At 39.2% G+C, this 25,337-nt stretch overlaps 1 protein-coding gene across 2 annotated transcripts in view; it reads right to left on the reverse strand.

The window, feature by feature from the left end:
- LOC146713048 (programmed cell death 1 ligand 1-like) overlaps positions 1-25,337 on the reverse strand; it is a 178,376-nt gene that overhangs the window by 85,589 nt on the left and 67,450 nt on the right. The window contains exon 2 of one of the 2 annotated variants that reach the window (XM_085452394.1): positions 36-469. The exons of the other annotated variant lie outside the window; for it this stretch is intronic. Within the exon in view, the coding sequence (XP_085308520.1) occupies positions 126-469 (344 nt within the window). The 3' untranslated portion in view covers positions 36-125. Of the gene's footprint in view, positions 1-35; positions 470-25,337 lie in introns of those variants that run through there. 2 annotated transcript variants of the gene reach the window in all.

The following is a 25,337-nucleotide window of genomic DNA, read 5'->3' on the forward strand; positions in this document are numbered from 1 at the left end:
GGGAGAGAAAATAAAAGCAGGATCATATCCAGCTGCGATAACAACATAATCACTTCCAACTTATAATCAGTAAACAGCAACCAGGAAGCAGCTTCACCTCTGATCACACACACACTGAACTCTACTCACTCACCTGGAGGATCAGCATGCAGGTAGACACTGGTGATGAGACTTAATCTTTCTCTCTGTCTCTGAACACGACAGTCGTATGTTCCAGTGTCATCAATCATCACATCCTTCAGGATCAAAGACACGTCTCCATCCTTCATCTGTCTGTCCTGCAGATCCACCCGGTTCTTAAAAGATGGATGCTGGTTTTCTAGATCGAACTGCCCATTCTGCTGCAAAAGAACATGTTGTGGCTCCAGGTCAGCTCGGCTCCACTCTACAACTATGATCTTGTTGTTGTTTGGAGCTCGACATGTCAGAGTCACGTCCTGTCCACACTCAGCTGTGATGGTTTTCTGGTCTGAAAGAGGAAACAACACAGGAGAAAGGTTAAAGGTCAAATTACAATGGTTCACTTCTACAGCAGCCAAACAAACAAAAACACACCAACACATCACTTTTAATTTAAACATTTGATGAGCTGGGACAACATCCTCATTTGGATTTGACAGTGGTGGATGGTTTCTCAGTTTAGGTCATGCTTCATAATAAGTGCCCAAATGCAGGACTTTTTTCTAGAAGGATGTTAGAGTCACCAGTTCAAGCAGATGATGTTCTTTAGGATTATTTGTCACTCCTGCTTATATGTTGTAGATTGTAGCTGCTTTAATCCACAAAGAGCAGAAAAGCATCAGAAGCAGCAGCAGGTCAGCTGATCACAGCCTGAACACAAAGAAAACAAATCTACTGGAGCTCACAACACTGGTTATTATGGGACTCTTTTGGAGGGCACTCTTTCCCCACACTGCACAGCTACACCTGAACTTCAGCTTCCTCCACCTAAAGCTCCAAATTTGACCCTTATTATTCATAACAGTATCTACAGTAAATGAGAAGATTACTGTGCATGACAGTAGCTGTGTTTTGTATAAACACTTATACAGTGAAGCGTGCTGATAATATGAATAGTATGAAAATTGCTCTCAGGGAAATATTTTTAATATGCAGCCATTACTTCCTGTTTTATGTCAAAGTTAAATCTCACCTGCAGAGACGAACACGGCAAACATCAAAGTGAATGACGTAACTACAGCGGACATTTCCGGTGTTCTGACTCTTAGTTTGTTCTAAATGTCTCAGTCTGTCCTGAGATTAAAATGTAGGCTGAAAGAAAGCAATTGGATCAGGAACGTTTGTTTTAAGGAAGTTGTGACGTTGTGACGATTGGTACGCTGCACTGCGGGGTCGAGTAGAAACAAGTGCGTCATACCAGAAGAGGTGAAGTCGAAAGAAAGTTTTATTCTTTCTGTTCTTGAACCATCCTCGCAGGAAAAATCTGAACCTGCTTCATGTGTCAGTCATCATGTATGAACCGTTTTTGTCTTTGAAGCAGAAGTTTGTTTTGTCTCTGCACCGAGTTTGTTTCCCACAGCAAGTTTCGAGCTCACATCCTGCTGCACCTCTTCCTGCTTCGATTTAGGCTTCAGCTCCGAGGTCTGTGTCTGCCGAGCAGCTTATCAAACAACACCGCGACACAACTCTGACTAACCTGAGAACCAACAGCAGCTTGCACCAGTTTACAAAACCAGTAGCCTGTAAATCACCAGTTCATCCAGTGCTGTCCGATTAAAGAACAAAGACTCATCAGTTTTAGAATTTGAGGTTTTCTGCTAAGTTTCCTCCTTTTCTATGGAGATGAATTGTAAAGTGAAACCTTCAAACTGATTTTTTTAGCTTTTTTTTTTTTTAGCTTAAAAGACTAAAAGTGAGTTTTAGAAAAAGACAGCAAACACTTACTGTTGTTCTCAGGAAATCTGTTAAACCCTCAAACACTCTTCTAATCATCAGGATGCAACAAAAATCCATATAAAGATAAAAAGCGTGAGGTTGGTATAATCCACAACAAACAATCAAATATATATATATCACAAGAACAAGCAAGCTCGGGTCCTCTACCAGAGGCCTGGGAGCTTGAGGGTCCTGCACAGTATCTTAGCTGTTCCCAGGACTGCGCTCTTCTGGACAGAGATCTCCGATGTTATTCCCGGGATCTGCTGGAGCCACTCGCCTAGCTTGGGAGTCACCGCACCTAGTGCTCCGATTACCACGGGGACCACCGTTACCTTCACCCTCCACATCCTCTCGAGCTCTTCTCTGAGCCCTTGCTATTTCTCCAGCTTCTCGTGTTCCTTCTTCCTGATATATATATATATATATATATATATATGTGTGTGTGTGTGTGTGTGTGTGTGTGTGCGCTTGCGTGTGTGTGAGAGTCTGTGTGTCTGGGTGTGTGCACACACACAACAGGATAAGAGTCTTAACTTTTCTAATACCACTGTATCAATTATTCATGTACTCTAAATAGAATTATTAGCTACATCTGCAGCATCTATGATCCTTACAGACATTTATATATCATTTCAATACATTTCTTTGGTTGCCCAGCAACAGTTGTACTGCTTTATGTCATTTTTGTCCACAGCTGCCTGCAACTGAGAGACAAAAACTTGCAAAATGCCACCACATACATTTGCTCAGCAGCAAATTGATATTGTGAGGGACTAGCTAGTAAGTATAGGAAACCTAAAGAAGTTGATATTTCCTTTAGAAGTTTAGTGGAAACCAAAAACACAGGAAAAAGTAAGGAAAGTGTATTTACAAAGTAATTTTCCAGTACAAAAGTCACAAAATATATGTAAATATAAAATAAATTAAAAGGCAAAAAGACAACAATTAAAACAGTTTAAATGGAGTTTAAAGCTAACTAAAAGCTAACTTACACATGGCTCTATCTCAAACCCAAACCTTTTTTTAAGCATTTCAGCTGCTGGGTAATATCCATTAATTATTTTAAATTGCATTTCTTTGACTTTGGGGGGGATAGGCCATTTTAAAAAGTGCGTATATTTGTTCGTTATTTTAACATTACTCCCTTTTAGTTTTGTGTTACTGTTAAAGTCGTGAAATAATTTGTTTTTAAATATCTTGTTCATGGTTTTATTATTACAGTTTTTATCCGTCAAAGGAATCTGGTTTAGATGTAAAGAAGGTAGACTAATTTGTGCCTTAGAGTAATACAAATAACCTTGAATCAAACTCAACAGAGGTAAGGGGATTGCCTTACAAACCTTGTCATATTCTCTAAGGGAACACTGAATGTTAAACTTAGCATTAAAAACACCCACTGAGAGAAACTGACCCCTTTCATCAAGTAAGTCTGTTATAAAGATTATGTTTTTTTCAAACCACTCTTTAATAAACAATGACTTCTTATTAATTGTAATTGTTCTGTTATTCCACAAGGTGGAGCAATGTGGTGAAAAGTTATGGGCAAACACCATCTTCCAATAAGACAAGACCTGCTTATGATATTCTGACAGTTTCACAGGCAACTTCAATATATCAAAATCACATTTCAGGAGAAAATCCAACCCTCCCACCTTTTTGAAAATATTTTTTGGGATATGGAACCATATGGAGTCAGGTTTCAAGAGGAAGGCTTTTATCCAGTTTATTTTAAATACTCCAACCATTGATTGAAAATCAATTGACTTTATACCACCTTTAGCGTAATCTTTGACAAGTTGTGATTTTTTAATGTAATGTGTTTTATTGCGCCAAATGAATTGATAGATTATAGAGTTAATCTTTTTAATGCTTTTCGGGGTAATGTATAGTGAGTATGCTGGATAAACCATCTTTGAGACGCCCTCTGATTTGGATAATAGATTGCGTCCAAAAATTGTAATATCTCTCGTCAACCAATGATTTAGTGTTTTGGACATGCCATCAATTTTGTCTTTTAGGTTTTTTGATTCTCTAGTGTTGATGTCTTTGTCTAAATAGATGCCTAGATACTTAACTTCATTTTTCACTGGAATCGTCCTCATGCTATTTTCCAAACAATCATAAAGTGGCAAAAGTTCACACTTCTTTAGGTTCAGACACAAGCCTGAAGCTTTAGAAAAAATTGAAATGACATTCAATGCTTTCTCGAGTATTGATTTATCCTTTAAAAATATTACTGTGTCGTCTGCAAACTGACTTATTTTCAGTTCAATATCAAAAATGTTTATTCCTTCGATGTCTGAATGGTTCACAATGAGGTAAGCCATTAATTGAGTGCAAAGAATAAATAATTTTGGAGAAATTGGGCAACCCTGTCGAATTCCACAGAATATGTCTATCCTAGATGTTATGCCTGGATTGAGCGAAACATAACTATAAATTTGCTTGTAGAACAGTTTGATCACTTTGCAAAATTTGTTTCCAAATCCAAAAAGTTCTAAAGATCTAAATAAAAAATTATGGTCTATTGAATCAAATGCTTTAAAAAAGTCAATAAATAGTATTAAACTTTCTGAATTAATAAAGGATCGATAGTCAATCATATCTAATATTAATCTTATGTTATTATGAATCTGCCTTCCTTTAATAAACGCTGATTGGCACTCATCAATCAATTTGGTTAAGACGCTTTTAAGCCTATTTGCATATACTAAGGCTAATAATTTGTAGTCGTTACATAAAAGTGTTATGGGTCTCCAATTGTCTAGCATTTGTAAATCTTTGTTTGGTTTGGGTAATAAGGTTATTAATCCTGTTTTCATTGTTGGGGATAGTTCTTCATTTTTTAAACAATCCAAAAAGCCATTAAATAACAAATCTTTAATGTCTTGCCAAAAGGTTTTATAAAATTCAATCGTTAAACCATCAATTCCAGGCGATTTTCCATTTTTCATTTGTTTTAGAGCTGTATCTAATTCGGATATTTTCAAATCTTCTTCTAACCATGTTTTATCATCCTCTTCCAATTTTTTAACCTGATCTTTAATCATATCAAAAAAGATATCTGCATTTTCTTTTTCAGTTCTTGATTTATACAGATTACTATAGAACATGTTAATTTCCTCACTTATTTTGTTTGGTTCCTCAATTATAGTACCATCCTTACTCAATTTAGTTATTTTTTTCTTTGTTTGTCTACGCTTCTCTAGACTATAGAAATAAGATGAATTTTTTTCTCCATGTTCAATCCACTTGGCTCTAGACCTTACATATGCTCCTTTAGCTTTAATCAAGTACACCTCATCTAGCTTATTTTGTAAAGATTGTAAGCGTTCTGACTCTTCCGCAGTCATACAGGGTTTACCACATAATAAATGAATTTGTTCAATTAGATTTTTCTGTTCACATACGCGTAGGGCAGACACTTTCTTTCCCGTTTCTATAGCTAATTGTTTCACATTATATTTAAACCATTCCCATTTACTGACATTAGTCATGCTCATATTGTTAATTTCTGATTTAAGTTCTTTAACTTGTTTACAGAAGTCTTCGTTTTGTAATAAACTATTGTTAAATTTCCATATGTTGTCAGATCTTTGTTGTTTACGTAGAGATAATAAGAGACTTATCAGACAATGATCAGTAAGTGGGGTTGACTGGGTCTCACATTTCGTAACATATGATGATACTGTTTGGGAGACAAGCCAATAATCTAATCTTGAACATACGTTTTTATTTGATGGACTAAACCAAGTATATTTCTTCGTATTTGGGTTTGTCATCCTCCAATAATCGATCATATTGGTTGTCGTACAAAAGTCACAAATAATGCTATCGTGTTCTGGTTGATTTCCTCTTTGTGGTTGTCTGTCAAGCCATGAGTTAGGAGCCAGGTTAAAATCGCCTCCAGTTATCACCTGGGTAGAACCATATGTAGTACTCCACTTTGCAATTAATTTACTTAAGTTAGACATCATATTTCTATTTAGCGACCTGTTATTGTATCCATACACGTTAATAAGAATAATTTTCTGTTCACAGACTTCTACCAACACCATGATCCAATGCCCCATTCCGTCGCTTTTATGATCAATAACTCTCCCTGCAAATTTGTTGAATAAGATCATAACTCCTGCTGAGTGAGTAGTACCATGTGAATAAAGAATACTATCTCCCCATTGATGTTTCCAAAATGTTTCCTCTTCCTTACCAGAATGTGTTTCTTGTAAAAACAAAATGTTTGCCTTAATTTCCTTGCAGAATAAGAACATGGCCTTACGTTTGACATTGTTTTTTAAGCCTCGAACATTTAAGGAACTTAATAGAACAGCCATCTATAAGATAAAGAAAAAACAAAAACGCAAGAACAAAATACAAAACAAGAACAGTAACGGCTTCCTTGGCACTTACTAGAAGAAAAAAAAAGTGCTTGAAGCAGGAATAAGCCTAGTGTCCTACCTATGTAATCATAACAGTGCTCCGACCCTATCACAGTACTACTCCTTTATATATGCGGCAATTTTAGCTCTGGATAGCCCACGTTTAACTACGGCTTTGCTTTTTGACCCTCTCCTATTTTTTATTTGTGTATTTTTAACAGATATGTATATATAAACATATATATACACACACACATACCCACATTTTATGGTTAACTTGTAGTGACTTCTTCAAGTGCATCTCACAGATCGATCCTTTTACCGTCTATTATTGCATAACCCTCCTTTAGGAATGCTCTTTTGCCGTTGTTTCGAGCTTCCTGCACCTTGGGCCACAGCTTGATCCGAGCTTCACGGTCTTCTTTGGAGAAGTCTTCTTTAAATTTTATGTTCAGTTCTTTGCAGACCCTGGCCTCTTTGGATTTCCTCCATACTTCATCCCTTGCCGTCCTCATGCTGAACTGTATGATGATTGGTCTTGGCACCTTGTTGCTCACTGCATTGTCTTTCTTCCCCAGTCGGTGTACTGTATCAACCATGAGCTGCAGTTTTTCCACTGATACAGGAACCACTCTTGTTAGAATGCCGATCACTGTTTCACGTGTATTCTCGTTGTCCTTCTCTGTCAGACCCAAAATTCTGAGGTCCCATCTTCTGCGGTAACGTGCACTCTCCCGACAGCTCTCCTTTAATTCTTTGTTTTCCTTCATCAGCGACTCCACCTTCGTCGTCAGCTTGTCAATTTCCTCTCTGTTTTTTTGGGTCGCCTGTGTGTTTACTTCAATGCGTTGTTCGAAGGCTTCCAACTTCTTTTCAAGCGAATCAAACCTTTCCTCGCATCTCTTTGTGAAGCCAAGTAAAACTTCATATACATTCTCGATGCTCACCTGCTTCTCAGTTATTTTGCTTTTCATTTTTTTGGGATTAGGACTTGGTAACGGAGTGTGGTCACCTATGGGTCTTCCGATCTCTTTCTGAAGTTCCATCTCTTCTATATCTTCATCCTCACATGCTTCTCGCATAGCAGCAAGGTTGTAATCATGGTCGGAGAGGCTACCTGTTAGCTTGGGGTTAGCCATTTTTATCACTCTAAGTTTATCTTTGTGTCTGCCTGAAGGTCTGTCAAAGTAACTTCCAGGGGGTTTCGCTTGCGTTCTACTTCCTTTGGAGTAACAGTTTGTCAGTAAAGTATTTTACAGGACATCAAAATCACGTTTCTTAATCAGACCCGCAGATTGTACAACCGCTTATTCCGCCATCTTTCTCTCCCCCCTGGGTAGTGGAGTGTCACTACCCGATCCGTACCGATCCGTACCTTCTTCTTCTGTTCGTTTAATGGCAGTTTACTCCCCAGTGTACGAGGATACCGCCACCTGCTGACCGAGCGAATAAACCCTATTATAAACTGAATTATCGTCATTACAAACGTGTGTTAAATCTGATTTAGCGATAGTCGAGTGTGTTTATGTTTGTCTGTGAGGAGAGGATTGTTGGAATAGTGATGATGATGTGCGCTATCACTGTCAATTGTCAGTAAACACTTCATCTGGCTGATGAATCTACACGTGAGATATTACAAAGTCTGCATTATTAACTCTGTAATTAGGCGCCATTCTTCTTATTTTACGGCGCTGTTGTTCAATCGGGAGACGCTCTCTGTTGAGGAGAAAAGCATGAATTTCTTTGTATACGGATTATCCATTGTTTAAATGTCCAGGGCAGTCGAAAAGAAGGCAGAGCTGTTGAGAAATGCTAGGAGCTAACTGGGCGCTAACCGCATCATTCAAATATATTGAATGTCGCAAAGAGAGGAAGTGACGTAAGATTTGCGCATGCGGGGTACCGATCGGGTTTCCGGTACGGATCGGGTAGTGACAGGGAGCGTGCAGAGTGAAGCGGAAAAAAGTGCGAGAGAGAGGGTGAGAGAAAGAAGAAAAGAGAAAAAGGGGAGCAGCCAAGATGGCGACCGAGGTAGATGCTCTTCTCCGCGGCTAAGCAGGATTTTGCAGTTTTACTTCCCTTTCAGCCATCGTTTTTTCTCTGAATCTCAAATGAGTTATTCTACCGACTGTTTATTCAGTACACGTATGCGGCATTTCTAAGTAACGGCTTCCTGAACCATACTTCAAAGGACTTTTTCGCGACCCTAGCTTCTTTGCAGAGCGATAGCTCAGCTAACAGCAGGAAAGCTCTGCTACTTCAGCGATGCTTTCAGCAACTCAGGGAAGCAAAAGGAAGGAAAAATTGAAGGAAATTGCCTTCCCGGGTTTCCTCCGTGGCGTGAGCGATAAGTAGAGTTCTGTCCTTTCCTTCTAAGATTCCTAATTATTTAAAGTAACACTCAGGTATGCCATTCAGCTGGGTTAGTTACGACGTCGGGAGCAGCTTGGGAGAACAAGGAAACACAGACTGCTTCAGGTTGTCTTCCCAAATCGACTCAAAGGTTTATTTGATACACAGCAGTTTATATAGATGAAAAAAAAGGTTCGTGTGTCAGCTTTCCCAGTTCAAACCGGTACAGACCAAATAAGGAAACGTCTTCCTGCCTTGTGAACAAAGAAGTATCCTGTGTGTAGTTTATCAGCTCAGCTACAATTTATGATCATCCCAGCAAAATACACTCCTAGACATAAAATACAGAGTTCTTTCATTAGTGAATTCTGAAACGAACCACCTAGCCTTTAACGAGCCTTTTCCAGGAGATAAAGAAAAAGGGAGGATGGGAGTAAGGAAGTGGTCTCATCTCTGTGGTGTTTTCGACCTTCTGGTACCAGCTTGTGAGTCTTACACCTTAATTCTTGGGTCACAGAGAAAGAGAAAAACAACTAGTAGTTGGGCCTTATTGAGTAACAGTTTTCCTGTATAAAACAATATCCTGTAAATGCTACTATGGTATCAAAATACCTAACAGTTCCCCTCTTTTATTATTTTTAAAAATAATAACTCAAATAGAAAGGAAAAATCACAAATGTAATAACATAATATAAAAGGCAAATCATAAAATGTAATAGTTCACAACCTAATGTTCAATATACACATCAGGAACATCATTGGTAACATCTGACACATAATCTGGGTCAATTTGTGCCAATTGCAAATACATTGAAGTAGCTGTACTAGTAGCTATACGGGTTATCATTGAACGTACACAGGGTACCACACAACAGACAATAATCATCAAAAACATGCTGCAACGGTTACAAAGGCTACAATTAGTTCCTTCCATCTTCCAAACGTGTCCTGTAGCCACTTATGTAGCCACTGACCGTGACCTGTATTGGCAATTAGTTCTATCTGCAATGCTTCAAGTTTATTCATAGCTTGTGTGAATGAACCGTTAGGAGCGGTATTATTGGGAATGAAAGTACAGCATACATCAACGGTTACTAGACCACAGGTACCGGTCCAATCAACAGGTAAAGCTAATCTAAGGGTATTATTGCACAACCAATAAGCATGTGGGATTGGTCTGGTCAGGCGCGTGACCATGTGTGATTTAACTAACTCCCCCCAGTCAGTATCATTTAAGACACCGTCTGGGGGAACAATGATCGATTCTCTGCTCGAACTTGAACTGTGTGTGTGTTCCTCCAGATATGATACAACTTCAGCCACAGAGACAGCTAGCCATGTCTCATTACAGCGTGCACCTGGGGAGTCAGAGAAGAATGTATAGTTATCCTTTGTATAATCTATGTGTGTGTCTGGGCCAGTTAACTTTAGTCTGCGCAGACATATCATACTAGTATTAAAATGGAGAGGGATCTGTCCTAAGGGCAGTGAGGGCTTTAACCTATTCTTAGGGCGTTTCATTGGGGCGCAGGTCCCTGCGGTGTCATTAGTTAACTTCAATAATTCGCCTAATGGAGTCTCAGGGTTAGTTGGTGTGTGTGTGTGTCTAAGTAGGCAGTCGAGAGGGCTCAGAGTCAACTGTAAAGCGTCTTTAAAGAGAGCATTATTTCCGCTGATTTTCTCTAGTCCCTCAGTGAGGGGGAAACCGGATATGGGGTATCCTACTATTACCTGTTCTGGATCAGCCTTTGAACAGACATAACAGTTACTGTTTCCTAAATCACGAGCGGCTGTTCTGGCATTTTCATACCAGGCGTTAGCTCCTGTTCTAGAGGGCGCATAAGATGGTTTATTAGTGGCGTCTATGTTGCTATTTACTGATTTTAGGGAACGTAATGAGTCCATTAAGTAGGTGTCTTTCAAAATGGAGCATGAGGTATAGTCAGCAAAATATTACCTGCAGAAATGTGAACATGGTTGCAGTTTACAATACAAAATAGCAAAGAGAAATCCTAAGGTTAATGCGATAGATATGATAAATAACCTAAATATATAAGAAAGTATATAAGAAAAACAGTTCTTCAGTCGTCTCCTGGCCTGGTCCCAGGTTCGAGAGACATTGAATAAGCGTCGTATGATGACAATGGGCATTTCATTTTCTCCATTATCAGGATGGAATGAGTCTAGCTTTATCAGGTTAGACATCATGTGGTACTTTTGGCTTTCTGTTCCTGCTGGATGTTTGAGTACCTTGTTGTTGTTCTTTCAGACGTTGTGTGTTAATCAGTGATTGTGTGTGTGCACTGGATCCGGGCGCTGGCTCGCCTGAGATGTCATCTACCCGTGTGTGTTTATTTGCTCTAGTTCCGGGCGCTGGCTCGCCGGAGATGTCGTCTGCTTGATCCGACGCCTGAGATGGTCCGATTGGGCTGGTCTTAACCCTGCTGGCATGAATCCACTGAGGTTGTCCGTCTGTGAGGATGCTGGTTCTTCGTCACTGCCAGTAAAGCCTGGGGGCTGGAACACGCGGCCTCCCAGAGTGTCCTTGGTTTTAGTGGCTTCTCCAACATGCGTCTCCTTGTCTCCACTGGTGGAACTGTGGAGGGGAAAAGCTGAGAGAGACAAACTTTCTGATAGTTATTATTCAGTTTTTCTACCAGGTTGTGAACATCAGTGGACAATGCAATATACATCACCTTCTACTAGCGGTGCCCCTCTGGAAGCTGACCATGGTGTTGGAAATAGTCTTATTTCAAATGGAGATAATTTGGTTACTGCAGATTGAGTCATTCCAATCTCACAGAGGACTTGAGGAAGTAATTTGACCCAGGTCATTAAAGTTTTAGCACACTTTTGAATTACTTCTAATGTGAATGAAGATCCTCTATCACTGTTAATCTGGTGAGGTATTCCGAATCTGGGTATTATTTCATTGCTCAACTTTTGACAGACTACTTCTGCAGTTTCTTTTGAGGTTGGATAAGCTTCTACTCATTTACTAAATTGATCCACTATTACCAGTAAGTACTTGATGCTTCCTTGTGCTGGCATATGTGTGAAATCAATTTGTAATGTATGAAATGGAAAATCTGGTTGTGGTAAATGCTGATGTTTTGCTTTTGATTTTCCTACATTAGTTCGCGCACATGTTAGACAGGTTGCTAATATGCGTTTTACTGCGTGTGATGTTTTCTCAATTACAAATCTTGATTTTATTGCCCCTATTACCCCTCTTTGTCCGACATGACTCACACAGTGAAAATGTCGGGCAGGACTGGCATCAGGGAATATGGGAGGGCAATCAAACCCTTAAGATTTTGTATAAGCCATCTCTGTCATCTAAGGTACAGTCATTATTCTCCCAATAGGTGTAATCACATGCAGAGGCTTGCTCTTGTATGAATTTTAAATCAACATTTGTTCCTAAATAGTCTGGGAGTTTAAGTGGCAGCTGTAGGGGCACAGATAATACTTCCTGCGGAGGTGGGAGCTGTGATGCAGCTGCAGCCTTGGCTGTCACGTCTGCTAAGGCATTACCTGTTGCTTCGTCTGTGTCAGCTGTACTGTGTCCTTTCGTTTTTACAACTGCAACGGCCGATGGCAGCTGTATAGCCTGAAAAAGTCTTTGAACAAAATCACAATTTAGCAATTTATTTTCCATCAGCAGATCTAAATCCTCTCTGTCTCCACAATGTGCCAAAGTCATGCACAACGCCAAATGCATAGCGGCTGTCTGTGTAAATCGTCACATGCTTATCCAAATGTAGCTCACAGGCGCGTATTAAAGCCATGAGCTCTGCTTTTTGTGCTGAGTGAAATGGTAATGAGTGAGCTTCTAGTATGATGTCAGGCACTGTTACCACTGAATAGCCACAAAGAAATGAGTTGTCATTCGGCCTTGAACAGGACCCGTCCACATAAACCGTGGCTGAGTCTGAGATAGGTGTTTGCTCTAAATCTGGACGTGGTGCTGTGGATTCCTGTATACGTGTCATGCAGTCATGAACGTCAAGCCTGTCTGAGCCATCCTGTCGGTCAGAAGAACACAGAATAGTATCAATAAATGTCATGGCGAATCAGGTGTGCTGCTCGCTTTTATAGTGAGATTTGCATATGTTGTTTAGTTATGTTTGCTACAATGGTCGTGACCTTGTGATTGGTGTGTAGAATAGTGTCATGTGAGAGTGTGAGCTTCTCGCAGTCCCTTATCATGATAGAGCAAGCTGCTACTGCCCTCAGGCAGGCCGGCATTCCTGAACAATTCAGGCAGCACCTTTGAGTGGCGGAGATCAGCACTCCCTGTAATGCATTGAAAGAGGCAGTCATTTCTGTGGATCACAGTATTCGAGGAGGCTTGTCTTTTTTACAACAGTCACGCAGAATGTGGTCATGAAAAGAACAGTCTGGTATCCACTGTCTGCAATAGTTCACCATGCCTAAGAAGGACGACATGTCCTTCTGTGTAGTGGGACGAGGGACGGGGTCACAGCTTTGACCCTGTCTGCAGTCATGGAACGTTTTCCGTGAGACAGTGTGAATCCCAAATATTGAACAGAAGTCTGACAGTACTGCATTTTCTTTGCAGATGCTTTGTGGCCAGTCTTTTGGAGGTGCTGGAGAAGCATGTGTGTAGCAGTTTGACACAGTTTTTTCACTTTCAGCACAGAGGAGGAGGTCATCCACATGTGGATCAGGGTGCAGCCCTGGAGGAGTGGAGCACCATTGAGAAAGCAGCAGAGCTGTCTATCATGCCTTGGGGCAAACGAGTCCAAGTGTACTGCTTATTTCTATGTGTGAATGCAAATAACGGCTGTGTGTCTTCATGAGAAAAAGGAGCGGAGCATAAATCCACCACGGTAAAATGTGTATGCAATGCATGTCAATATGCTGTGAACATCTGAAACGAGAGGTGGCAGAGGAATGTTGACTGCATTAATTTGCCTTAAGTCTTGTATGAAACGCCATACGCCAGGTTTGTTAGGCTTTGGCACAGGATTGACAGGAGTGTGGGCTTTATTGCTCCTGTAGTCAATAAATCTCCTATGATGACATCTAGAGCTGCGGCTTTTTCCGTGGAAAGGGGACATTGCCTGACATATACTCGCTTTTTGTTTTTTAGCTGTGCGTGATAAGGTATGCAGTCAATAAATCCTATATCATTCTCACTTTTTGACCATAATGTCATATTCTGGTATTCAGCTGGCAATGTAACTGCAGAAATAGTACAGTGGATAGGGTAGGTTAGATCTATGTGACGACATGGTGTAGTTATGTCATAAACTATGTCTGAGTTATGTGACAAAATCACTGTTCGACCTTCACTTGTGTGAGCAGTTATCATGTTGTTGAACAGTGTGAGAGAAACAAAAGTGTGGCTCCCAGTCATGGGATTACCTGGTAGTGGCGTCTGTACACGTTTTTTTTTTGGCACAGTGTGTGACATAGAGTACCGGACAAAAAGGATGTTGAGTTCATTCTCTGCTGAGGGTCCAGCTGACACAGAGGATGTTCCTTCTCCATCATGTCGGTACATAGGGCAGAGAAAACATAAGCTGTTATCAGTGTCAGCAAACATTTCACCCTTTATGTTAAATGAAATACACAAATTCATTTTTGCTTTGGGTGTCTGCGGCTGCTGGAAAACTGAGCTAAATTTGCACCTCTAGCTTGTCCAACAGTGCATAAAGCGTTTTATGAATACTAGGATGGATTCATCAGGCTTCTGTTTACACATAGTTACTGCATTTAAGTCAATTTTGTCTCTGGACATTGTTAGCAGGAATTTCTTTAGATTCTTAAAGAAATCGGCGACTTTGTCATTATTTACCCTCCTTTTGTCCATAGCGGTAACATTTGATGCATCACGTCGCGGCATTCTATCATATATTTTCTACAGGACTTTTTAAGCAGACTACTTTTCTTATCACAAATGATATTCAACATTTCTACTGACCTGTTTTCTGGCGATAATCGTTCGGGATAAGGCTCCGGAAATAAATTAGAATGCATTGAACTTCTTAAGTTGTAAACAAAGTCAGTCACATAAGCACTCCCGCATGTTCTGGATACGTGACCATGGACGTCTTCACCGATTCGCGGACGTAGGTTACACGTAACCGGAAATGGGAGTTATACTGAGCCGTTATTTGAGACTTTATTTTGTATTTTATTAATTTTTGGTTTTACAGGTACTTTAGATTTTTTATCGGACCTGTCTGTGGTCTTTGAATAATTCTGACCCATGTTCAGTGATTTCCAGAGGGGTTTACACGCTAGGAGGATTTATGTTAGTATTTTCGCTGCGGCACAGCTGAGGTCACTTTAAATTTATTGCTAGCAATTTTTTGTTTGTGTAAGCAACTCTCACTTAGCGAGCAACTTCTCGCTTAACGAGCAACTTCTCGTAAAACAACAGGCAACTTCCTGTGTCTTTCTGCTTTTAATTTACTGCTTTTAACCCTTGTATGGTAATCGGGTCTGTGAGACCCGTTTTCAGTTTTCTTTCGTTTTTTTTTTTTAACAAAATTAAATTTAATTATTTACTAGCTTTCTGTGAGTGAGCAACTTCTCACTTTTTAACGTACGTTTCAAGATAACAGGCAACTCCCTGTGTCACTCTTTGATGAGCAACTTCTCACTTAACGAGAAGTATTTAAGACAACAGGCAACTTTCTGTGTCACTTTTTCTGAGTGAGCAACTTCTCACTTTTTAACGTACGTTTAATTAAACAATTAATTATTATTATTATTATTATTTTTTAAACAAAATTAAAATATTCAAGACAACAGGCAACTTCCTGTGTCCACCAACACCACACAAGGGTTAATTTACTTTATTCGGGGACTGAGGAAGTCAGTCAGTGTATCTCTCTGGATCACTAAGTGAAACTTCGTCAGCATATCCCGTTTTTTTATGGATCGATCACTGAGAGAGGTATAATATGGTCTCTATATAAATATGAAAGACGCATATTTACCTTCTGTCAGTAATCCCACTTCTGGCACCAAAATTGAAGGAAATTGCCTTCCCGGGTTTCCTCCGTGGCGTGAGCGATAAGCAGAGTTCTGTCCTTTCCTTCTAAGATTCCTAATTATTTAAAGTAACACTCAGGTATGCCATTCAGCTGGGTTAGTTACGACGTCGGGAGCAGCTTGGGAGAACAAGGAAACACAGACTGCTTCAGGTTGTCTTCCCAAATCGACTCAAAGGTTTATTTGATACACAGCAGTTTATATAGATGAAAAAAAAGGTTCGTGTGTCAGCTTTCCCAGTTCAAACCGGTACAGACCAAATAAGGAAACGTCTTCCTGCCTTGTGAACAAAGAAGTATCCTGTGTGTAGTTTATCAGCTCAGCTACAATTTATGATCATCCCAGCAAAATACACTCCTAGACATAAAATACAGAGTTCTTTCATTAGTGAATTCTGAAACGAACCACCTAGCCTTTAACGAGCCTTTTCCAGGAGATAAAGAAAAAGGGAGGATGGGAGTAAGGAAGTGGTCTCATCTCTGTGGTGTTTTCGACCTTCTGGTACCAGCTTGTGAGTCTTACACCTTAATTCTTGGGTCACAGAGAAAGAGAAAAACAACTAGTAGTTGGGCCTTATTGAGTAACAGTTTTCCTGTATAAAACAATATCCTGTAAATGCTACTATGGTATCAAAATACCTAACAAAAAGAAACTTCCATGAAGTTTAAAAGTTTAACCAAAGGAGCAACCAAGGAAATGGAGAGAAACACAGGTGTTGCTGGCTCAAAAACCAGCCCCAAGAATGCCGTGACCGCCGAACATGACTACAACCGCAGCAAAAGTCCTGAACTGATGCCACTGCCGGATTCGGATCCCGATACTCCAGCCAGACCAGATGGTAAAAAACACAAAGGTGATATAACTCTTGCTGATGTGCAAAACAACATTGCTACTTTAATTAATGAGCGCTCAGATAATCTGGAGGCTATGATCAGCAAGAATACTGTTAACATCGAGGCCATGAAGAAGTCTATTGACTTCATGTTCTTGGAAGTAGAATCTTTGAAGAATGTCACCAAAACCGTTAAAGCTACTTGTGAAAAAAACAGCAGCAGAATATCTCAAGTAGAACTGAAGGTCAACGAAGTTGAAAGATACCATCGGAGATGGAATCTCAGGCTCTCAGGTGTCCCTGAGCAAAAGCAAGAAGACATCACCAGAAAAGTACTTGACATCTGCTCCACTGTTGCCGGGGAAACAAGTGCAGGATTCAAAAACAGTATTGATGTAGTTCATCGCCTGGGCCACTACAGCGAAACTCAGAAGAAACCAAGGCTGGTTATCATTCGATTTGTGACAAGATCAGCTCGTGACTTGATCTGGAGAAAAGCTAAAAACTGCTCCTTTCTGAAAGAAAACTACATGAGGTTCTCTGAAGATCTGTCCTCTGCTGACAGGGCAATTCGAGAGAAGCTTTGGCCTCTTATTGATGCTGCAAGGAAAGAAGGAAAAAGAGCACACTTTGCTGGGGTCCAACGCTCACTTCGCCTGAGGATCAAGCTGCACCTGCGTTGATGGAGGTTTCATGCCCCCCTTGAGGTATAAAGTTACAGATGTCAAAGGGGTTGTTTACAATTTTGAGGTTCAGGATAAAAGTTAATACCAGTTCCATGTTAACTATGGGAAGTAAACTGTTCATTATTTTGTGCTAAAGCCGCACTGTCTATATCACTTTGTTCTCTCAATGTCAGGGGTTTAAGAGACACTGTTAAGCGAAAAGCTTTGTTTTTGTTTGCAAATCAACAGAATACTGACTTTGTTTTTTTTCAAGAATCACATTCTGTTATTAAGGATACTGCTTTTTGGAAAACTCAGTGGGGCAAGGACCTATGGTTCTCACATGGATCGGAAAGATCGGCAGGAGTTACTACTCTGAAGAACAAATTTAATGGGAACGTTATGCACTCTGAAATGGACTCAGAAGGACACTATGTGTTAATGATTGTCAACATTGATGGTACACTTCTTCTTCTTGCCAACGTGTATGGTTTTAATTCCAAGTCTGATAATGACTTCTTACTGGATGCCCTTGAAACACGCTTTTTGTTCTGGTTATCCAAATACCCGAATCTCCTGTTATTAGTTGGAGGTGATTTTAACATTGCTCCAGATCCTTCACTAGACAGATGGCCACCTAGCTCAAATAACTCTCTGTCCTGTTGTTTAAATATATTCATGCAAAAGTTTCATTTAATAGACATTTGGAGATTTAAAAACCCTAAAGCCAAACTATTTACATGGAGTAACAAATCCAACTCTTCTAAATCCCGTATTGACTTCTGGTTAATTTCTGATTGCTTAAATAGGGATAATGTTATAGCCAATATAATGCCAACTCCACTCACGGATCACAAAGCGGTATCACTTCAGGTCCTTTTCAATACTAATGCCGCCCAAACTTGCAGGAGCTGCTACTGGAAACTTAATAACTCCCTTCTAAAACATGAAAAAGTGCTTGAAGATATTTTGTCATTAATCAAACGTTTCTGGGATAAAGCCTTAACCAGTCATCTCTACTGTCAAAACTGGGAACTCTTTAAATTTGAAGCTGCTAAATATTTAAGAGAGTATGGCTCATCTGCAGCAAAACAGAGGAAAAATGAAGAAATTAATGTAATTACTAGGATATCTGCTCTCACTCAGATCCCACCAGAGAACCTATCTGAAGAGGATAAAACTGACTTAGCTTTGCAACAGAGTAAGTTAAATGATATCTATAAACTGAAAGCAGAGGGAGCCTTTGTGAGATCAAGGAGGAAATGGTTAGAAGAAGGTGAACAACACTCATCCTATTTTTTTAAATTAGAGAGATCTCGTTCTAAACTTGGTTCTGTTCGGAGACTTAATATTGACGGTATTATAATTGATGATCCCCGAAAAGTCTCCACCTATTGCTCCAATTTTTATAGAAATTTATACAAGTCAGAGTTTGATGAGAGTGCTGCTCTGAGCTTTATGGAACAAATCCCTGATGTGCGAACAGTTAAAGAAGATCAGATGAGTTTCTGTGATAGGCCGATATCTATTAGTGAAGTGCTACCTGCTATTCGACGTCTTAAACTTTATAAATCCCCAGGACCCGATGGCTTAACCTCTGAATTTTACATTACTTTTGCAGATCAACTGGCTCCATTTCTTCTTAATGTATACATTGAAAGTCTTACAAATCAGTCTCTTCCCCCCACTTTATCACAAGGTCTGTTAACCCTAATCCCAAAGCCAAAGAAAGATCCCACTTATATTGACAATTGGAGGCCAATTTGCCTCCTTAATAATGATTATAAGATCCTAGCTCAGATCTTTGCCAAAAGACTGAAAGCTGTTTTGAATGATATTATTGATGAAACTCAGTCTGGCTTTATGGCTAACAGACACATATCCAACAACATCAGACTTATTTTTGACCTAATTGATTATGCAGATTTGTGTAGGGATGATAGCTTTATCTTATTTGTAGATTTCTGCAAAGCGTTTGACACGATTGAACATGGTTTTATTTTTCAGGCTTTGGACAAATTTGGCTTTGGCCCTTATTTTCAGAATGCAATTAAAACAATGTACAAAAATATGAACTGCTCCATCAAACTAGAAGCAGGTACTTCACCTAGGTTTAACTTGAACCGCGGTATCAGGCAAGGCTGCCCCATCTCCCCATACTTATTTCTCATCTGTGCTCAACTCCTCTCTGATTATATTAAACGCAGTCCTCTGAAAGGTATAACAATTGCGGATGAAGAAATATTCATTAGTCAACTTGCTGATGATACCACTCTCTTTTTAAAAAATGATTCACAGGTGCAGATGGCTATTAACACAATTAATGCCTTTTCTTTAGCTTCAGGACTCCACCTAAACATTGGCAAATGTGAACTGCTTGCCCTTAGAAATTGTACCAGTCTATCTATTGCTGGCATCCCAGTTAAAGAGTCTGTCACTTACCTTGGTATAGTCATTAATAAAGATCAATCAACCAGGTGCTCCCTTAATTTCACTCCAATTTTGGACAAAACACAAAAAAAGCTTAATGCCTGGTTGCAGCGGGATTTATCCATTAAAGGGAGAGTTTTACTCACGAAAGCAGAGGGTTTATCTCGTCTAACTTATGCTGCTTTGTCTCTTGATGTAAATAAAGAAACCCTGGCAGATATTGACAGACTTATTTATAATTTCATATGGAAGAATAGAATTCATTATATTAAAAGATCAGTTTTATCCAACTCATACCAACATGGTGGAGTAAACTTTCTTGACTTCTCCTCATTAAACAATGTGTTTAAAATAAACTGGATTAAACAATTTTTCAGGAACCCAATCTCAATTTGGAACTTTATTCCCAATTATATTTTCTCAAAAATTGGTGGTCTTAACTGTCTTTTGCTTTGTAATTACAATATCATTAAAAACCCTTTAAAACTATCCAACTTTCATAAACAAATGCTTCTTTCCTGGTCATTGATTTATAAACACAATTTTTCTCCACATAGATACTATATTTGGAACAATAGAGACATTTTATACAAACATAAATCTGTGTTTTTAAGTAATTGGTTTGATAATGGGATTCATCGTGTTGCACAACTTATAAATCCTGTTGGAGGTTTACTCTCTTACTCAGAATTTCTGAATACATATGGTCTTCCTGTTCCACCAAAGGAATATGCCATAGTGTTTGATGCTATCCCTGCTGGGGTCTTAATGCTGTTTAGAAATCTTGTTGTTAGTGATTTGACCCCTTTACCACTGGATCCTGCTGTTACTTATGTCGGTCAGGTGTGTTTCCCCTCTGTAAGGAGGAAAAACAACCGTGAAATACGAACTCTGTTTCAAAAAGACAGAACTTGTGTCCCAACGGCTGTCGCCTACTGGAATAACTTATACCAGGACCTGGAATGGGAGAAGATTTGGACCTTACCGGCGAAATTTCTATTAAATAACAAAGTAAAGGAAATATCTTTTAAAGTTATTCATTGTTTTTACCCAACTAGGTCTTTTCTTGTACGTTATAAAAAGGACATTGATGTTAACTGTACATTTTGTAATTGTGTGAAGGAAGATATTTCTCATTTATTTTGGTCATGCTTATATACGAATCTTTTCTGGCAAGAATTTTGTGTTTTTGTTGTTTCCTTTATCTTTTCTGAGTTCTCTCTTTGTTACGAGAATATATTGTTTGGTTTCTTTAAGTACCCCATGCACAGGGCGAACAAATTTTATTTGGTTAACTTATTGATATTATTGGCTAAATTTCATATACACAAGTCTAAATTTTCTAACGCAAAACCATCCTTTCGGTGCTTTTTAAATGAAACCAAACAATATGTTAAAACCATACAACATTCTCAAAATCAAAAAGCTGTCAAAACCATAAACCTATGTTCCCTGTTCAATATTATGTGATTCTATAATAGACTGTGTCTATTTTGCTTTTTTATACGAATCCCCTGACATTGTGTTTCATATTTTGTATTTGTATATCTGTATTTTGTGCTTTGTCAATAAAAAAAAAAAAAAAAAAAAAAAAAAAAAAGAGAGAAAGAAGAAAAAAAAAACCCACGTGACGGCTCGCGATAAGGAGCCGGCTCGCGTCGTTCACGTCAAAGAGCCGGCTCTAAGAGCCATTTTGTTCGCGAACGACCCATCACTAATATAAACCCCTCAGACTTTATTCAAAATGTGGGTGTTTGATGGAGAGTTGCGGTTAGTGAGAGTTTGGAGGTTTGTGAGACAAACACAACTTTTTAAAATAATCTTATTCCTAACACATCCAGAAGAAGGGGGCAGGAGTTGGACAGAGGCAAAGCCACGGGGTTGGTCAACATTTTCACCAAAATTAATCACATTTCTGTGAAGTTGAAAAGAGGAGCAGCACATCAGTATCCTGCTTATGTGCAGCTAAATCTGTGGTACAACGTTGTGTTTTGAGGCTCACATTTGTGCAATATCTCTAAAATTGAAAGCATCCTCTCTTAGAGTGATTCTGAAAAGCTAGTGAAACATCAGTATCAAGATCAAGAAGTTTGTCATTTACACCGCAGAACACAGCGGTTAAGTTGTGCAATGAAATTCTTACTCTGTGAGTTCCCTACACAGAAATAAACAACATAACTAAACTAAAATAAAATAAAAACATTGAGAAGAATAAATAAAATAAAGCAAATATTAGAGAAGGGTAGTGCTTTTGTTGTGTTTGTGGCACCCAAACTGTGGAACAGGCCTCTCAAGTACAGGGTACTTGAGCCTTCTTCGCAGGTTGTGTGAGGCAGATCTTTTAGCTTTTAGGCCCAGCTTGGATTTAGGAGACAGACACCCTCTCTTCTTCTTAAGATGTGTGTTTTCTGATGTGTTTTGAAATTCACAAGTCTTGTGAAATGATGTGTGACCTTCAGTTTTGAACAATGATTCAAAAGCTGCAAAAGTAACCTATATTCAGGGGCGATCCTAACCTGTTTGGAACCCTACTAATTAATGTGATATTGTTGTATCTCTGTTGTGGTCAGCAGTGTTGGGCAAGTTACTTTGAAAAAGTAATTAATTATAGTTACCAGTTACTTCTTCAAAAAAGTAACTTAGTTAGTAACCGAGTTACAATATTCTAAAAGTAATTAATTGCTTGAAAAGTAACCATTGTGTTACTTTAAAAAACATTTAACCCTCTGGGGTCCAGAGTATATCTGGCCATTTTTAACTACTTTTGATTTTCCCTCCACATTTCACCTTTAAACTATTTACCTTGCCTTGTTTGGTATCATCCTTTTCAGCACAACCTCACATGTCTGAATTTACACTTATGTTTTCATGTTGACATACTGTATTAACACAATTGATGTAAAATCAGACAAAAAACATAAAATCAGAGTAGAAAATGTTATATTTTTTACTGTAACAACTACAAACATTTTTAATGAATGAACAATGATATAAATTAAATATCTAAACAGAGATTACATTTAAGAAAGGTGTTACTGTGATTAGATATGGCACGATACCACTTTTTTATGTCCAATACCGATATCAGAAATTTGGATATCTGCCGATACCGATATGAATCCGATATAGTGTGTTTTTTAATCAATAAAACTGTTTTTTTAATATCTTGCTGAATTTTGTATAAGTTCATACTCAAGTTTAAATAAACAGCAACACTAAAGCTATTCTGTTATACCTGTATGTAAAAAATACACTGCACCCAAAATATTTCATAGTTCAGCAACACTGATCAATCTAATAAACTTAAACCTTCTCCATCCTTCTTATTCTGGTATTTTAGAGAGTACTTAGCAGAAATATTAAGCAACCTAACTAATAGGGTTGCAAACTCCCAGCAAAAGAAAATAGGTAACCACCCTCTTCCTCATGATGCTTAATCGATGTAATCAACTTTAATTTGATGCAGGGTAAATAAAAATGCACAGAAATAAATTATTTTTCAAGAATAATTAAATAGATTCAACATCTTTCTTCTACAGAATTGCAGACTGCACAGGTGGTACCTTCCCAAAGGAAAAAGTACTATAGCTTACTAGGGTATATTAGACTTAATAGTTACTATATACAGTAATGGACTTCTATACATTTTACATCAGATGAAAACTTTGGGTGTAAGATTCAGATAATTATTAAATAATTAAAAGCTCGACATTTTAAATGAGAATAAGAAAGAAAAGTATGTCTTTGTGCCCCCTTTTCCCTGTTCATGCCCTATCGGCCCCCCTGGCTAAACTTTGCTAGATCCGCCCCTGCACAGTTACCAGCCGTCAGCTACATAGAAAAAGATCCTGGTGTAGAAAGTAATATTAAATACATTCTAACAACAGCTTATCAAGCTTAAACGTGCTGCTGTTGTTCAGCCGCTGGTTTCCTCTTTCTGGTGCAAAGTGGGTCAAAAACAAAGAAGAGAGACAGACTCGCGACAGAAAAGCCGATCAGCTGATCGTTAAGCAGTTTCACGATTGAAGTAGCAGCCGGAGAGGGAGGGAGAGAGAAGAGGCAGTCGCTCCATACATCGGTTGTTAAGCTTAACGCGGGAATGCTTTACAAACATTCAGAGATGAACTTACACACTTGCTTTACTCCGCTTCCTCGGAGATGAAATACTGGTTTGGTAGCCAGGCTACAAATACATGCAGCCGCTCTATCATGTGACGCGTACTGCTCCGACGTGCTACGGTTATGAGCCGAGTTACGCCATGTAGTAAGTTTTGTGAGGTGCTTTTTTGATATTTAATGGATCGGATTACATTTTTTATTTAGGTCAGTATCGGACCGATACCGATATGTAATATCGGATCGGTCCATCTCTAACTGTGATCATAAAGAAAGTGAACTTATTCTACTAAAAATCTCAGACATGAAAGATCAGGAAGTCTGAGTCTCACCATCAGGCTTTCTGTGAACACATCGTCTCACCAGCAGAACCAGTAACACCAGTAGAACCACAACACAGCCTGATCCAACAAATGACAATGCAGGAAGAAGATAGGAACCAGGAGGAGGTGTGGATGTAGGTGGAGGTGTGGTGGTGTGTTCCCCTAAAATAAAGCAAACACAGTCATTAAGTTGTCGTCACATTGTGAATGTTGAAAGCTGCAGAAACACAGACAGGTGAGTGTGTCACCTGTGACAGTGATCCAGCTGGATGGAGACTCTCCATGACCGCTGATGTCACACTTGTAGAGGCCTTCATCAGACCTGGAAACATGCTGGATGGTCATGTGACCTGTAGTCTCATCCCCAATAAAGACACCATCTTTGAAAAAAGCAGCTGGGTGGTTGGAGGGAGTGGTCTTTGTTTTACAGAGCAGAGTGACGTCATCTCCCTCCATCACAGGGAAAAGACTTGTTAGCACCATGGGTACTTCACCTGTCCCTCCTGCACTTTCATGTCAGATGTTTAGTTACTCCTCGGCCTCCTTTAGCAGCAATGATACATGTAACAAATGTAGCATATTTGCAGCTCTGGAGGCCAGGATTACGGAATTGGAGACTCGACTTCGCACCCTTCATTCACCTGTAGCTAGCCAGGCCCCAGCTGGTGCAGCCGAAGATAGCGTAGGCACCGCTAGCTGTTCCCCAGCAGACCCCAAGCAGCTGGGGAAAGAGGGCGGCTGGGTGACGGTGAGGAGGAAGCATAGTCCTAAACAGAAGCCCCAGGTACACCACCAACCCGTTCATGTGTCTAACCATTTTTCTCCACTCGGCGACACACCCGCCGGGGGTCAAACTCTGGTAATTGGCATGGTTTTAATAGTTTTGCAATTTTTATTAGTTTTTATTTTTATTTAGTCTTGACTTCAGATTTTCAATTTTATATCAGTTTTAATTAGTTTTTACCAATTTTTCGCTAGTTTAGTTTTTATTTTTTTGAAAATCCTTAGTTTCAGTTTAGTTTTGATTAGTGTCAGTTATAGTTTTAGTTTTGTTTGCAATAATTAAGTGCAACAAAATCCCAGTTTCATCATATCAGTCATGCTCTTCTGCTTATCCTTGGGTATGTTGCTATTCCAGCTACCATACCCTGCACTCTGGACAGGTCGCCTGTCTGTCGCAGGGCTAACACGCAGAGACAGACAACTCACATTCCCACCTATGGGTTCTTCAAATAAATAAATAAATTAGGGCAGATGAACAACCATTGATACCAGGCAACTATAAAATGTATATCTTGGCCCCAATGAG

The sequence above is a fragment of the Copadichromis virginalis genome, linkage group LG3 (genome assembly GCF_057382275.1).
Source record: "Copadichromis virginalis isolate Kocher_CV1m ecotype Utaka linkage group LG3, C_Virginalis_male_GT1.1, whole genome shotgun sequence".
Taxonomy (NCBI): domain Eukaryota; kingdom Metazoa; phylum Chordata; class Actinopteri; order Cichliformes; family Cichlidae; genus Copadichromis; species Copadichromis virginalis.